Source organism: Aythya marila, assembly GCF_965140915.1.
Source record: "Aythya marila genome assembly, chromosome: 16".
NCBI lineage: Eukaryota > Metazoa > Chordata > Aves > Anseriformes > Anatidae > Aythya > Aythya marila.
This window is the reverse complement of record NC_139057.1, coordinates 11540159-11557505: the sequence shown is the minus strand read 5'-3', so window position 1 is coordinate 11557505 and position 17347 is coordinate 11540159. Positions and strand designations below refer to the sequence as shown.

Here is a 17347-nt window from a genome sequence, read left to right as displayed (position 1 = left end):
TTCCCTTTAGACTCTGTGTTTAATAAAGGATTCATCAGATGGTTGAGAAAAACTTCTTTATGCAGTTTCTTTTTCATAGCAATAGGTGCCAACCCCAAATGCTGTCCTGAATTATTTAGGCTGGCACTGTAGAAAAATAACTGTTATAAATGAATCTGTCAGCCACCTGGCAGTGTGCAGAAAGCTGCAATCCAACTGTCTCTATTCTCAGCTGTTTAATGAGAAAAGGCTTTACAGTCGAGCATGGTAGTTGCTTATGTGCATGAGGTTCCATCTAGTTTTATTGCAGCTTTGAGGCTTATATCTTTTTTGCAACATACATGTGCTTTCCAGCAGTTGCCGCATTAAACAAAGATGTGATTTATTACCTAAATTTGTGTGTCCAGTGAAGAACGAGAGTGAATGGAATTGCTTTAGCTTTAAATTTAGCAGACGTTTTAATGAACAAGAGCCTGCAGACTAAAGCAAGTGCTTAGTAGATTGTTGAGATTAATAATTTGTCATTAGGTCTTGGTGATACTGTTAAAATACATCTGTGTGAGATCGGCTTGCAATTCATGAGGTAGTTGTTTGGATGTACTACAGAGCATTTTTCTTGCTGATACATCTTATTTTAAAAAAAAAAAAAAAAAGTTATTTCATAGCTGTCTTTCACATGTGTGGTCCTTGCATCTTTCAAAGCACCTTTTCCCATGGAGGTTTGCAGCATTTTTCCATGTGGAACTATAGAGCATTGTTTAAGAATTCAGGTGATACCACTGTGATCTCTTACAACATATGCAGTGGCACTGAGCACTTTTACTCTGTAGGTGGCCATGATGATACTACGTCCCAGGATTAGTCAACCTTTGTGGTTTTAGTGCTCCTGTCAACATAATCTCTTACATGACTATATTTAAGTTATTTTCGTGTGCCCCAGAGATGGCCTAATGATGAGTGGTTTAAGAAACATTAAAGAAAAAAATAATAAATAAAAGGTGCACTGAGTGGACCAAAGCACAGAAAAGGTAAGCTACCTTTGTCAGAGGTTGGACTTGATGATCTTGAGGTCTCTTCCAACCTAGAAATTCTGTGATTCTGTGATTTGTCTTAGTGAAGGTATGAGAGAGATCAGAAATGGAGGAAGTTTCTGTCTGGACATGAAAAATAAGTGAGGTAAAAATAATGCATTTACTCTCTTGATTTGGGGTGAGTTTAGCATAGGAATGTGTGTGTGTAGAAGAGATGGATAGAGAGGTTATGGGGGTTTTGACCTTCCATGAAGTGTTTTTCCATGCTTAGAATTTATAGTAAGTATGCTTAAATTTACTCAACAATGCCTTTTTTTTTGTTGTTTTTCAATCCTTAGTTGTTATTTTCAATACACTTTAAAACCTCATTGACTTGTATAGTTACTAAAAATAGTATTTTTATATTGAGAACATGTTTGTTTTGAACTTTTCCTTGTCCCCTTTTTAAAATCAAAGCTTTTTTATAGTATTACATCAAACTCTGGGAAGAAAAATAAAGTATTTCCAGATTTTTATGAAGAATTTAAATTTCCAATTGAAATGTGGGTCAAGTACAGAATCAACAGTGTAGATAAAACAGAATTTTCACACTAAAGTAATTTTAAATACAGTAACTGGAGAAACATCATCTTTGAGTTAGTTGTTTTAACACCTGTTTGGTCTTTAAAATTGAACTTGAACTTGAAATGGGTACAGTTCTATCATGTTGGCTTGCCCATGGTAAGAGTTGAATCCCAAATGGCTTTGTTTTCTCCTGCAACAGAGGAAGACTTTGAGAAGTTGCCAAAGTCCACTGTTCCTGAGATGCAGCGCAGTAATCTTGCACCTGTCATCTTGCAACTGAAGGCTTTGGGAATTGACAACGTGCTCAGGTTCCCCTTTCTTTCAGTGAGTCCCAGAAAATGGAGTTTGTCATCTTTCTTTAGTGAGAACAGATATCGTGAGATGACTTGTTGGTAACCCATAGAACCATTAACCAGTAATTATTGTCCTGTTAATTTGGAAAGCACGCCTCATTGCCTACTATCAGGCAGTAAAATAGCTCTATGGAAATCAGCTAGTACGAGTAATGTGTGTGGCAACTTGGAAATAACTGTTTGTGTTCTGGAGTTTGCTGTTAGAAATGCTGAGAACAGCTTGGAAAGAAAAACACTTGTAAGGTTCTGCAATACTAACTAGTTGTTTTACACTAAATTTTCAGGGGGAAAAGAAATATCTACAGAACTAAATCTGTCTCATTAAAAAGAGCAATATCAGTTTTTATATTTCTGTGAAGTTTCTAGCTACTCTTATATTGATAACTAAATCTGATACGATAGCATTAGAAGAGAAAGTTAAGAAGCAATTGTTATGGCAGTCACTTCTGGATAAAGAAAGTTTGCCTCTTCAACTTGGCCTAATTCTGTATACTGATAGGATCTTGAGAGTGTCATGGTAATCATGATGAGCCTGTTGAGATGGATTTGGCTTGCAACACTGGTGGTTGTGGTTAATGGAAAGCTGACAGGAAGAGTCTGAGAACTTTTCATTTTGCTTAAGAAAGAAAGTAGATAATTAAAAGGTAATGATCTTGTGGAAGAATTTTTATGGAAATTCATGTGTTCTGTGATGATAACTTTTAAGCAATTTTTTCTTCACAGCCACCTCCTGCACAGTCAATGGTACAAGCTTTGGAATTGCTGTATGCTTTAGGAGGTGAGAATATACTTTGCTTTACTTAGTTATCTTACAGAAGTTATGAAAAACATTGTTGATTTGGATTTGGTGATTGGATGGATGTTAATTGAGTTTGTTTTTGAGAATAGAGTAAGAGAAATAGCAGATTTGACCAGTGAAATATTTATTTTTTTATTTTTTATTTTCTTGAAAAGTATTTCAGCCTCCTCCAAATGTACTTTCTTTTACTGTAAGGTTATTCTACACAGGTAAGCAAGCAAAAAGCAGCAGTAACTTTATGGGAGCAACTAAAAATCGGTTAAATGGAGTATAAAACTAGAATTTAACCGTTTAGGTTGCTTAAAAGTGTACTTAGTAGCTATAAGTACTATATAGTAGCTATAAGTATATGTAAGTACTAGGCATATTGCCTAGTACTTTTGTGAGAAGATGCGACTATTGAGAAGTTGAGGTACTCTGGGAAAGTTCCCACTGACTGGAAGAGGGGAAACATAACCCCTATTTTTAAAAAGGGAAGAAAGGAAAACCTGGGGAGCTACAGGCCAGTCAGTCTTACTTCTGTGCCTGACGAGATCATGGGACAGAACCTCCTGGAAACCATGCTAAGGCACATGGAAAACCATGAGAATATAATTCAAAGTACTTTTTATTAGTTATTTAATAGAGCATCTTTTTATAATATTTTCTAAATTACTATTCATAGCATGTTCTCAAATTCGGTAGAGGTTAAACGTGTTCATTTTGGTTTGTATTTGTTACGCTCCTGTTGAATACTGCTAACATTAAAATCACACCCTAGCAATAGTTTTATACACAATTTTCAGTTTTGTTTTGTTGTGATTAGCAGAATGTATGTCATCTAATTTTGTTTATCAGAACAGTTCTTTTCTGACAGCTATTTAATCTTTTTGAGTGCAGCAAACTTAAAGCAAAACAAGAAATTGATGCAGGAACAAGTAATCAAAATGAAAGTCTGATCTACTTTTTGATTAACTGCAAATGCTAAGTTAAGAGTATTTGCTACATAATGTAAACACTAGGAAAAGGGTAGTGTAAAAAAGACTGTGAAGTTTGGAAGCTTCTAGACATTTGGAACTGGTTTTACGTCACTTACAAATGCCATGTTGTAAGTTTTGGCAGTCAGCACAATTCTAATTCTCATGGAACTGTAGCTCTCTTGGCTGTGATTTTGTTCTGTGCTGATTCATTTCCATCTTGTGAAGGAAGGTTTCACTCAAGGCACTTGGTTCTTGGCAGCCATTTCAAGCTTGGAACAAGTACCTGCACACTGGCTCCAAAGTGTGTTGCAAGGATGAATTTGCAGCCAAAACCACCTTAGGGAAATGGAGAGGAAAGGTCAATAAACTCACTGATTAGCTGTTTGATGTTTTGGCAAAAGTGTTATGCTTGTGGTAGGTTCACAGGAAAGTGTAGAGCTGTTACTTTGTTGGCTGTCCAGCTTTTGTAGCAAAGCAGAGAAACGCTGATGTTGGTGTCTGAGATGGAAAGGAATGTAGTGCGTGATATAGATTCACTCTCAATTTTTTGCTGAAGTTTAAGGTTTTCAGTGGCTTACTATAGATTTTTTTTTTTTTTTTTTTTTTAAGTTGCAGAGTTGAAGCTGCCCAAGAGTTTGCAGGTGCAGTCAGGAATAAATCCCTTATGCAAGTATGAACATGTGTTTCATCATTTGCATTGTAACAGCATGCAAATGTGGGTCAGGACCCTATTATGCCACTGCAGGGCCAACAGAGAAACGTGCAGAGCAAACGCTGTTAAGGCTGAGATAGGTCTGTTGGATAAACACATCACTGTTCTCAGACCGATTATTTTTACAGTGATGCAAACAGATTACATCAGGAGCACCTCTTAGCCTTCTTTGATGCCCCTTTGAAGGTCTCGGTTGGTATAAGTTTTAAGTATAGGTCTCAGCTGGTATAAGTTTTAAGTATAATTTAGGAGAATACAGATAAGTAGGCAAAAAGTGACTTAATTTTTAGCTTTACTTCAGATCCAGGATCTTGGTGAAGATTTTTGTAAGTTATTGCCTATCAGAAACAACCACTCCAGCTAAGCTTAAAATAACTGTTTGTCTCCTTCAGCCCATCACATTTTACTAGTGATTGTTACTTGAAGCTTAATGACAAGACTCTTGAATAATTTCTACTGAGCACGTTCAATAATAGTCTTAGCAACATCTTTATCTTTAAGCAGAGCTCAGATTTATTTGGTTTATAATCAGGCGTGTTGCTACAAAAGCATCTGTGCACAAGCTGTATATATTCATGCATAATTGCTTTGAGATTTATAGAATTCAGCAGAAACCAGTGGATTATGGCTTGGTGTACCCGTAGAAAGTTGAAAAGATATTAATTTCTCCTTTTCCATACTTGGGAACTCAGTTAAATATCTCTAAATGAAGGGCTACTTATTCTAAGATATTAAATTGCAGAGAGATCTGGACAGGTTGGAGAGCCGGGCGATCACCAACCGCATGAAGTTTAAAAAGAGCAAGTGCCGGGTCCTGCACCTGGGATGGGGCAACCCTGGCTTTCCGTACAGACTGGGCAACAAGACGCTGGAGAGCAGCCTTGCAGAGAGGGATATGGGGGTTGTGGTTGACAGCAAGTTGAATATGAGCCAGCAGTGTGCCCTGGCAGCCAGGAGGGCCAATCGTGTCCTGGGGTGCATCAAGCACGGCATCGCTAGTTGGTTGAGAGAAGTGATTGTCCCACTCTACTCGAGGTGAGGCCACACCAGCGCAGAGTACTGTGTGCAGTTCTGGGCACCACAGTACAACCTGTTGGAGAGTGTCCAGAGAAGGGCTACAAAGATGGTGAAGGGCCTAGAGGGGAAGACAGCGGCTGAGGGCACTGGGCCTGTTCAGCCTGGAAAAGAGTAGGCTGAGGGGAGACCTCATCGCGGTCTATAGCTTCCTCGCAAGGTGGAGTGGAGGGGCAGGTGCTGATCAATCCTCTTTAGTGACCAGTGATAGGACCTGTGGGAATGGTGTCAAGCTGAGGCAGGGGAGGTTCAGGCTGGATTTCAGGAAGAGGTTCTTCACTGAGAGGGTGGTCGTGCACTGCAACAGGCTCCCCAAGGCTGTAGTCACAGCACTAAGCCAGTCAGAGTTTAAGAAGCATTTGGACTGTGCTCTTAGTATTATGGTCTGGATTTTTGGGTAGACCTGTGTGGTGCTAGGAGTTGGACTTGATGATCCTTATGGGTCCCTTTTAACTCGGGGTATTCTATGCTTCTGTATTAATGGTGGTAGCACTTAAGCCTCTTCCATTGTGCTGGTCAAATGATAGCTAATCATATCTTAATGTTTGCAATTTCTTTTACTTCGTGTTTAAATACATTAACTTTATCACTTCACATAAGCTGACTGTTGTACCTGCTTCTGAGGAAAATATTTTGACATGTGAAATGTCTCAAAGTGTTAGTGTAGGGGTGTGGTGAGGGACTTACTACATTGTCGTAAGAAGTTCAATAAAAGTATATCAAATAATAAAAGAAAGTAACTGCGATAGAGGTATCTATGGCTTTAGGTATGCTGACACAAGTTTTCAGAGCTATTCTCCTTTGAAATGATTTGTGGTTTTGGTTTTCTTTGTGAAACACAGCTGAAGTACAGCTGTGGTTTTCTTGCCACCAAGCAGTCTGACAAATACCATGCTTATATAATGCCTGGGTCGCAGTTATGTTTCCTCAGACTACTCTATGGTTATTTACGCAATCTGTGGTTCTCCAAAGTCTTGCTCCTGTACTCCTCTTAGTCTTCTTGTGTGGCTTCTCTTGTGCGCTGAAATCAAGCTGCCATGCCTCTGTCCTGTACTGCTTCAGCTCCAGTAAAGAGGCTGCAGTTGAAACGTGGCTGCCAGTTCACTAACTGATGCATGAGGCAGGATAAACTGCAGAGGATCTTCAGCAGTTGTGCATCTCTGGTTCAGATTATATTGAATTATTTTTCTCTGTGACCTAAGCATATATAAGTCAGAAAACTGTTTCCATTCCTAGGTGTATTTGCTATATTTTAGCTCTTAATTCTGCTCTTCTGTATGCTTTAAAATTCCGAAAGAAGTCTTTCTGCGCTACTTTTGCCTGTATCACAGATACATTTATTAATGTGCTGCAGGTTTGGATATGCACTGCCGTTTAACAGAGCCTCTTGGAATAAGAATAGCAGAGTTTCCTCTGAATCCTATGTTTGCAAAGATGCTTCTGGAATCAGGTAAGAAGAAAAAATATAAAACCACCTCATACTTTTCTTCATAGTCTTGTGTTGAGTAGTGAATACTGCCTTTAGTAACTGTAGAGTAGTATTAGACATTTGCTAAACTTGAAATATAGTGTTTCATCTTGGCGTGGTGCTTAGTAAAAAGAGTAGTTAAACTCATGGTCCTTTCTGATAGTGTCTAAACCAATTAACACGTCAATAATTGTTAAGTCTAACATATTTGTCTTGTTATTTTCCATTAAAAACGTTCATTTTCATACTTGTGAAGAAAATCCATGAGTTTAGATATTGCATTTTTGTATGCTTTCAAAATACATCTTGCTTCTTTTCCTCTTTATTTTGTATGGTGATAAGTTGAATGATAGAAGATTTCATGTACTAAATATCTCCACTTACTCCTCAGGAAATTTTGGCTGCTCCCAGGAAATTTTAACAATTGCTGCCATGATGCAGATTCAAAATATTTTTATGATCCCTCCAAATCAAAAATCTCAAGCTGTAAGTTCAACTGTGTTGTTTTGTATGTTCCATATGTAAGGTATTATACTGATGCTCGTTGCATACTGCAAGTTTACATGAAAATGAAACAGTTTTAAACTCTACCTATTGGTTATAGGCAAAAGGAGAATCTGATTAACAGGGGGAGCCTTGGAGTTCCTTGTCAGTGATAAAAGCCTCCTTCTGAGGATTAGAAATGCGGAGGGTTATAATCCAATATTGACCAGCATGAGGGCTTGTTAAAGGATGGGTTAAAAAGAAACAAATAAAATTTAAAAACCTCCCCAAGTCACTTTCCTTTTGAGAGAAACAAACAAACAAAAGTATTAGGATGTAGCAAATTCTTAAAAGGTAGTAAGAGCCTAATTTTAATGCATCCTTCTCATACTTTTGGCATTCCTTTTCAGTTCACTTTTCTAATTCAAGTTTTAGAACGCCACCTCAATGTAGGTGGGCTAGTAGAATATTGATGTTGCCTAGAACTACTATTCTTTATGGTAAGAATTTTGACAGTCAACGTGGAGATAATGGGAACTGAGGGTATTAGACATGATCATTGCAAAAAATCAATCTGCCTGTAAAAAATATATTTCTTTTTCAGGCCAGGCAACACAGAAAGTTTGCTGTGGAAGAAGGTGATCACCTCACTATGCTTAATGTTTATGAAGCCTTTGTCAAAGTAAGTTGATTCAAGTGTATGTGGATTTGCAGAAATGTAAGGAACTCAAACATCCCCCAGTTCTGATTCTGGAAGTTCTGGATATAGCATCCTCAAAGTTGAGGACTTGCCAAATCTATTAAATGATAGTTCTGCTTTGTTTGTATTTTGCCATAGATCTTGAACAGGAAATAGAAAAAATTCTCTGGTTTGGGTACAGCACAAAATTCTTGTCTGTGGAGAACTGTCTCCATTGGAATTTTTGAACAGGTCTAGGAAAAACATGTATTCAAATTCTCAGTGAAATTCATGTTACCATATCTTTTTTATAAACGTATCCAAGTTTTACTGATGATAAACTGCATCCAAGTCTAGCAATTTTTTAAAATAGTTGCCTCATTGATCAACGCATCTTCTTTTTCAGTATCTTTATGTATTTACCTTAAGGTTTAACAGCAATCTTAGTACTTTTCTGTAAGCTGAGGTTTTACCTATTAGTTTTGAAGTACTATACCTGCTGGGGAGAAGTATGTTTTGCTGGTATAAAGCACATCTGTAATATACTTGCAACAGTCTTGAGTTGAACCAGTATAACAGCTCTACTATTTAAAAAAGTGACTTTCCTCTCCCCAGCTCCCAGGTACTAACCAAAGCTCAGGTACCAACGAAAAATTTGCCTTTTAGATTTTGTACCTGCGTAATTCTCTCAGAAGTAGCCAGTTGCAGAGATTCTTGGAGTAAGTGCTGGCTTCTGGAGAAGTAGTGAAAACATTTGAACTAATGAAAACAGTAAACAGAAAAGTTTGTTTACATTTTCAGATTAAAAACAGACTAATTTATGATATAATGCATTTGTGTGTGAAAATTAAATAATTGATGCTTTTCTCTTTGACCACATGTCAAGAAATGAGGAACAACTATTTGAACATATCCTCACAGTGTTTATTCTGCTGCCATTTAGAAGTTGCTTCAAACATGTTCTGTAATTACTGTTGATTACTAACTCATGTTAGTTGCTGTGTAGGCAGATAATTTTCAGGGAAAAGAACAATAAATAGCGTTGTAGGAGACAAAAACAGAATGAGACCGTGATCCAAGAGAGATTGTTTTTTGTTTTGCTGGAGGTATTTCACTGTAATTTTTTCTTCTCATTCTACAGCACAGCAAGAGCTCTCAGTGGTGTCAGGAGCACTTTCTAAACTACAAAGGTCTTGTTAGAGCTTCTGTTGTAAGAGAGCAGCTGAAAAAGCTTCTTGTACGTTTTAAAGTTCCAAAGAAGTCCAGTGAAGGTGAAAGTTTGCTTTTTTTTTTTTTTTTTTTTAAATAAAAAAATAAAAAAACACATGTCCGATACGCTTTGAGGATAGTTTCCAAATTGTTAGTCTGCCTTTTGCTTTTCTTGTAACCTGTTTTTCTCTATGGCCTAAAAATAACATTAATTAAAAGCATATTTTTCTCATAAAAATGACTGTAAAAGAGCAACGTAGCCAGTTTTTATGATTTGAATTTAGTCCAGTCTTCATTAGTTAAGTTTTCCAGCAAGAGATTATCACCATTGATTATATATTTAAAGGACAGATTTTACAAAAATCATAAAAGAAGGAATGGGGTGACCTATTTGACTTCTCAAAAAACACATTTCTTTCTACTATGTTCAAAATGCATGGACATTGGGATCTGATTTCCAGCTGTGCTCTGAGGATGTGGGTGCTATGACTAGTTCTCAAAACTTGTCTCTAACTGCTCTGAAAAATCAGACTTCAATGCTTTGCTGTCGCACAAGGTTGCCCTAAGGACTGTGAAACTATCTTCATGGTGGCAACAGTATTTTTTTTCACAGTAATTTTGACTTGCTGTGAAATTGAAGTCAGAAGAGATTGCAGGGTTTTCTTTCAAGCCTTTGCTATCAAAGTTTGATTGATGAATCAAACTTTTTAATTTTTTTTTATTTTTTAATTTACATTAATGTTTGTCTGTCAAATTCATCAATATCTTCAGGTGATCCAGATCCTGTTTTGAGATGCATAGTTTCTGGATTCTTTGCTAACGCAGCTAAATTCCACTCTACCGGTGCTTACAGGTAAATATATGTACTTTCATTACAACTGTTGCTTGGTTTAAAAGTTTTGACTGGATAAATCAACAAATGGGTGCTCTTCTAGGCACTTGCAGTAAGAAACATGGCACTTGATTTACTACATCTTTGAAGGCTTGTGTGTTCAAACTACTTCAATTCTTCTCTCTTCTTTTTGGCAAATATGATTAGAATTATTGATAGCAAGAAGCTGGTACTAATAGGAATTATTTGTGTTAATACAAGCAAGTACTGTGTCTTTGTAGTGCTTCAGAGCACTGAATAAAAGCCTGAAACACTAGTTCTTCATTTAATATAGATAGATTTCTTCTAGATCATTAAACTATAATTTTTTCCTTTTGCCAGGATTTAAGCCTGGTTTCAGCTGAAAGCTGTTCATTAAATGTGAATGTTTTTAGTTTGCTCCAGTTCTTTTGCTGTTGCCATTTGTTAACATTTGTACTGTGGATGGAAGAAACCAAATGTTAAATGATAAATCTGTGCATGATCTGAAATAGTATCTTGCTTTCAAGGACTATCCGTGATGACCATGAGCTTCATATCCACCCCACTTCAGTCTTGTATGCAGAGAAACCTCCACGCTGGTAAGTTAAAGCAACTCGCACTTGCTTTGTGATCTTTAGAAGATGTTTTGAGCATCCAGACATTTTCATGAATGACTTTTTGTGGAGAGAGAGATAAACACAGGTCATGGTTCTCACAGAGATAATTTGGTTGGTGTTTCCCTTGCAACTTTTTGTAGGCAGTATCCAAATAAATCAGGGAAATAAAATGATGTTTAACAATCAAAAAGCTTGCAGAGGTTGGAAAGGAGAGGCAAGTGACCCTTTTAATAGGCACCATGTCTTGCACTGCAAATTGTTCTCCGAGTGGTCGCTGTACCTAGATGTGGCTAGAGTTATGTTGCTTTTATTAAACCTAGTAAGTAAATGTTTTATCAAATAGGTGCTGCAGTACTTGCACTTGGATTCCTGGGAGAGGGCTTAGATATAAATTTCATGATCCAGAATCCTTTGAGATGAGATATGGTTGTTTAAAAGATGACATTAATAGTATTACTTTCCTCTTAGCTGGGATATTACAGTTCCATTTATGCCAAAAATGCTCAGATAACTAGAAATGTGCTTCCAACTGCCAGATCAACATGATGAACCTGATGTATTTGGACTCTTGTCCTGTAGGTGAGAATTTGAAGGGTAAACTTGGCCTGTGTTATCTGTTATCTTGGAACTGGCTTCCTACGTCTTGTGCGTATGGTTTGCAGAAGCATAACTGATTGGAACTTAGCCATCGGTTACATTGGCTCACAAAACAGAAATGAGTCCAGCTCTCACTTGGTGTGAACTGGACCGATTCTTCAGGGCTGAGTTGAGCAGAGTGTAGCTAAAGTAATTTTTGCCAATGAAACTAGCCTGATCCTCTCCCTTTTTTGCTATTTTTTAACCTCCTGTCATTGCTACTAAAAATAAGACACAAACTGTTTGAAATGATGAAAAGAATGCTTTGCAGATACACTTCTGAAACTTTCTAGCTTGCTGAAGATGACATCCTGAAAGAGGTTCTGTTATGGGAGAGTGACAGACAGTAAGAAGAATAAATTAAGAAGAAAATCATCTGTAAAGAAAATCCAGTAGTAGAAAAGCATTGGAAGAATTCCTTGCTCCAGCACACACCTTCTGCAATCTCTTAGCAGAGGGCTCAAGTACTGCAGGGTTCAGTTTTCAAGTGAGGTCAGAGCAGAATCTCCATCCTAGCCTTGGGCACTTCCAGAAATCAGAACTGTGGATAGCTGGAAGCCTTAACTGGTAAAACCTGAAAGCTCTTGTTTGCTTCACTGGCTGTTTGGTGGCAGCAGTAATTTCTTGGAGCTGTCTTCCAAGGCCATGTGGTATTGTCACTGCCAACCCCAACACCCTACTCGCTAAGGACATCTTTTAAGACAGGGGTTTAACTTACCTGGCAACCCTGCTTTCAGTGCTACTTCTGTCTCAGAGCACCTCCTGTGCCGAGAACTTCAGTTTTTGATTTGTTACGTGTGTTCATAGTGTGTTCTTGCTTCTCTTCCTTTGATTTCTCTTTAGTTGGATTGGTTACCATGAGTCTGGCTGCATTTGGCAGAGAATTTTGGACTCTTTCCTATTTGCTTTGAGAGCAAAATATCAATTAACGAGAGACCACAAACCTTGTGGCAGCTTTATGCTTATAGAAGGCAAATAACTTCTGGTTTTGGTGACTAACTGTTCAGAGCGTGGGTTTGTGCTTCCTTGGTAAAATTGACTTTCCCTACAGAAGGTTATCTTCAGAAATGGGTTGCACACTCTGTTCATGGAGGCAGTAATGAATGAGTCCATGTGACCGTTTCTGAATTTCCTATCAGGGTATGAAGGTGATTTCTTTTCCAAATCCTTATCTTGCTTGCTTGCAGACACCAGGGGTAGTCATGCTGTATTTGTGCCCAGCTTGTTACGGGCACAGGGTTTTGGTGCCTTTGACAACCTTCCTCCTGATATTACAGAATAAGTAATATTCTGTCTTCCAAAGGATTTGCTTTGAGTCCCCTTGGCCCCATTATTTTTATACCTTGTAGCAGTCTGTCGTGGTAGTACGTGAAATTGTTTTTAATGGTAGTCTAGAAATTGTTTTCATGTAGAGCACTCCAAGCAACTGGAAGGAAAGAGGTAAGAGACCATACAAGTTACAGACTTCTTTGTGCTGTGAATACTACCTCTAGCAGCTTGTATGAGAAACTATTTAAATATGCCATTATACACCTGCCTCCCTCATTGCTTTATGGTACATTATTTTTTCTTTTCTTTCTCCTAGGGTAGTCTACAATGAAGTCATACAGACTGCCAAATACTACATGAGAGATGTGACAGCCATTGAATCAGCATGGCTCTTGGAACTGGCACCTCATTTTTACCAGCAAGGAACGGTACGGAATCAGCATAAAGCCCAAACAGTACCATTGCTGTATTAACAGCTCTTGTATCTGAACTTTTAAGTGCTTTTTTTTTTTTTGTCATCTATGTAACAATACAAAAATTATCCAACCAACAGGCATGATTTCAAAGTTATAAAATAGTATATTCTTCCAGTAAATGAAACCTTGAACTATTTTACACTTAAATGTAGGTGGTTGGTATTACTTCTGGGAGCAGCACTAGGACTGGCAGAGGTCATGCTTTTCACAGTTTTAAGTCTCTGTATGCTTTGCAAATGTTTGTGCAAATCCCAGGCCTTCTGCTCATGATTCAGAGCTGCAAAAGTCAGCTCTGATTTGTTAAAACATGAAATGTCAAAGAATAGCTGCTATTTGTGCAAACCTTTATTTTAAATTCTGTAACGTGTGATATACGTAACTATATACATACATAGAGGAAGAAGAAGAGGAGGAGGCCAGGAGGGGATCTTATCAATTTAATCAATACCTGAAGGGAGGGCATGGGGAAGCCAGAAGCAGGCTCTTTTCAGTAACGCCCGGTGGCAGGACAAGAGGCAGTGTGCACAAACTGGAGCACGGGAGGTTCTGTCTAACCATCAGGAAGTACTTCTTTACTGTGCGTGTAACAGAGCACTGGCAGAGGTTGCCCAAAGTTGTGGAGTCTCCTTGGAGATCTTCAAAAGCTGCTTGGACTTGGCCCTGGGCAATCTGCAGTAGGTATCCCTGCTTGAGCGGGGGGGTTGGACCAGATGGACCCCAGAGGTCTCTTCCAACCTCAACCATCCTGCGTGTGGTCCTGTTTTTCACAGATATCTCTTAAGTTACCACTTTTTCCTATCATTCTTTAGCTACTCTGCCCTATGCAAATTCATCAATCAAGACGTATTCACTGATAATACTTAATGCCAATCCAGTTTTCACAATTATCTAAATGTTATTTATGCCAAAGCTTCTGATACCACATTGCATGTAGATACCGTACAGGCAAGATAGCCAAATTGTTCTTGCATACGAGTTTCCCATTGGGATTAATATTAGTCATATGAATTAGTGAACTATTTCCAAAACGCTGAGTGAAAAAATGCACTTGCCTATCAGACTGATGCAAAATGAGATTTGTTTGTGCACATGAGCAGCCAGGTTGCAAAAATGCTTGTTTGATTTATACATCTGCTACACTTTTTTTTTCTTAGAATCTCAGGCTTGCTTTCTTTTACTTCTTGGGTTTTTTGGAAAAAAACAAAAAAAAACAAAAAAAAAAAACATTGTGCTGCATGGATTGTCTTAGAACATATGTATGTGGTTTCAGTGTACACCAGAATTGGCATCTGTCCATACAATTGACTTGAGAGGGTGTTTTTTCTTATTTTTATGAATGCTGAGCTTGAAGAATTCATCTTGGTTATCCAGACATTTGCCGTCTATAAATACATTTATTAAGTAGCTCAGTATTTTTTGCCTTTTACTCTATAATACATTTGACAAAGGTAGTATGACCCTGCAGGGTAGTCCCTCAAGTCTTTAGCTGCTGTTAGACGCATTCTGCAAGCATGGTGTAGAAAGATGAGCCAATGTTCGTGTTTTATCTCATCTGCTCCTGGGATAATTCATCCTTTTGACTCACATATTTACGTGTTGAAACATCCCATATGTAACACAACATCTCATTAGGAAATGACCTCTCTGTGGGCTAAAACTCAGTGTGAGGTTTTACTTTAAATAGGTGGTGTTGGGAAATGTGATTCAGTGACTCATAGAATCACTTTTTGTAAGCGAATAAGAGTTGTCTTGAGCTGTACTACCTACCTGACTGAGAGAACATGTTTTCCAAGGCACCATTACCACTGTTGCAGATGCTCCATAAAATCACCTAACTCTTAGTATTGCCATTCTTTAGATTTGATCTGTTTGCAGGATGAAGTAAGCATTGCATTCATCTTAAAGTAATGGAAGTTACCAAAGGTGGTGCTATTTTTGAGGAAAACTTTTTCAAAAACTTATTCACTTTGGTCAGCCTCTGTTTATCTTCATCAGCCAAAAGGCTTGGATGTATTTATAAAAATGTTTGAAAATCAGATATATATCTGTTGTGTAAAGGTTTGAATTATAGAAGTAAATTTTGTATATGCAAACAATTGCAAGGCACAAAAATTTATGCTGAATTATAGTCATTCAGACTTATACTGAAGAACACATCTTTCTGCTTAAATATTTCTGAAATCTTAGGATTTTTATTCCTACATCATTCAAACAAACAAAAAAAAAAACCACACAAATTAGAACTGAATAGATTCTCTGCTAAGACTTTTTCTACACTTTGATTACAGTTTCAGACAATTGTGTTTCATTCCAACTTTTGCAGTGGTTTTGGAGGGTGTTCTTCCATTGCGCTTTTTGGCGTGCCTTTTTCTTTAAGAGAAATAGATTCAAAGCTCTACTGAAACTACAGCTGCAGATTTAATGCTTGTTAAAATCTTATACTTCGTGTATGTGTTCCTGGTGTTTGTGCAGATGCATTGTTTGGAGCACGTCTATCTTTATGTGCATTTTCACATGTTGGCAAGTTGCTTCAGCTGGGGAATTTTCATATGCTTGCAGTCAATACAGAAGTACTAGAAGATGCTGTTTTATATCGAGCCAAAATACTATTTGGGGATGCATGTGGGTTTCTTTTTTTTTTTTTTTTTTTTTTTTTTAATGGATTTCATGTATTTATTTTAGCTTTATCAATAATAAGCAGGGCTTGGGAAGGGTAATATTTGTCTAAGGATTTATCTAATTTATGATTAATAACTGAAAACATTCTAGTTGAACTTTTTTCTATTTGTGGTGTATGTGCTATGAAGTTTTTTTTCTTTTTGCAGCATCTTTCCTTGAAAGCCAAAAGAGCTAAAGTGGATGACCACTGACTTGACATGACTTGTGACAGCAGATGCAGAACCTACCAGTGATCTGAAGCTGGCTACAGTCCATTCAGCAGTTAGCTCATTACCAATTTGATCCTACATAAAGTTAAATGTTTAAATGCCTGCCAGGATCTGTAGGGGTTTATGCATGACCAGTACATTGTAAACCTATGTAGAGCTTGCATTGTGGACATTTTATTCTTTGCCTAATTGACCACTGTTGTTAATCTAGGCATGTTGCTCCTTTTAATAAATAGGCAAACAACAACAACAATAAACAAAAGTAAGAGGACATACAGGACCACAAAAAAGCCTTCAAGAGGGAAGCTGATTTCCTGGAGTGGTACGGCTGCCTTATGAGAGTGGGGAATAGGGTACCCTGCCTCCTATTACCTAGAGCACTGTGACTACTACCGGCCAAACTGAGACTGACTCCTGACAGCAGGTAGCTCAGGGCAAGGAAGTCACCCTTGAAATACAAGGGACTGCCATGGAAATGTTGATTTCATGTTGGACCACCCCGAACTGGTGCAGCTTGTGCTGCCAAGCAGTAAAAGTCTCCTGCCTGAAGATGAGCTGCCCCTTGCTTCCTTTGCTGTAACAGTCCTATAGAAAGTAGCATAATATCTAAAATGTCTGATTTCCATACTTGAGAATAGTTATTTGAGGAGGGGGAGGAAGAGAAACAGCTCAGCCTTTCTAAGAAGGATTTTTTTTTTTTTTCTCAGTCAAGGAACTATATATTTGTTAACAGTTATTCAGATTTGCAGATGGGGCTTTATGTTTTTTTTTTTTTTTATTATTCTTTCTTCTAACAAGAAAAAGCTGTTAGCCTCTTTTGGCTTGGAAATCCCAGAAAATATCATCAGGGAACACGTTTTCTAGTGTCTCATTCAGCAAAGATGAATATGTTCTGTACTTTCCTAATAAGGAACACTGTGTGTGTGTATGTATACACACACATATATGTGTATGTGTGTGTGTATATATATATATACATATAAATAAGAAAAAAGAATTTGTTCTTTGCTGCCTGGGACTGCATGTGTTACTGCAAGAGAAGGGTGCTCTGAACACTTCCTGCTTTAACCAGAATTCCATGGCTACTTTTCAGTAAAGAACTGTATTCTTTGTGTTTTAATAAAATAGCTTGTATACATGTATTTATTTCTTCCTACTCTATCAATATTTATTTTAGAAAGGCACAACATATTGTTCTAAAACTTTATTTTTGTAAGGCAATTGATGTGATGAATATTTTGGGCACATTAGCTGTGATTTTGTTTTCTTTTTTTTTTTTTTTTAAAAAAAAAAAGCAA

The 17347-nt window shown here is 37.5% G+C and overlaps 1 protein-coding gene across 1 annotated transcript in view; it reads left to right on the top strand.

Moving 5' to 3' along the window:
- Positions 1–16105, top strand: part of DHX35 (DEAH-box helicase 35) — a gene marked incomplete at its 5' end in the record, with an annotated part of 29024 nt that extends 12919 nt beyond the window's left edge. Inside the window, 10 exons of the mRNA XM_082773013.1 lie at positions 1774–1898; positions 2651–2705; positions 6826–6921; positions 7331–7425; positions 8027–8104; positions 9243–9372; positions 10082–10163; positions 10691–10762; positions 13002–13113; positions 15987–16105. Coding sequence (XP_082629139.1) covers positions 1774–1898; positions 2651–2705; positions 6826–6921; positions 7331–7425; positions 8027–8104; positions 9243–9372; positions 10082–10163; positions 10691–10762; positions 13002–13113; positions 15987–16031 — 890 coding nt within the window. The 3' untranslated portion in view covers positions 16032–16105. The remainder of the gene's footprint in view (positions 1–1773; positions 1899–2650; positions 2706–6825; positions 6922–7330; positions 7426–8026; positions 8105–9242; positions 9373–10081; positions 10164–10690; positions 10763–13001; positions 13114–15986) is intronic.
- Between the last annotated feature and the right edge of the window lie 1242 nt (positions 16106–17347).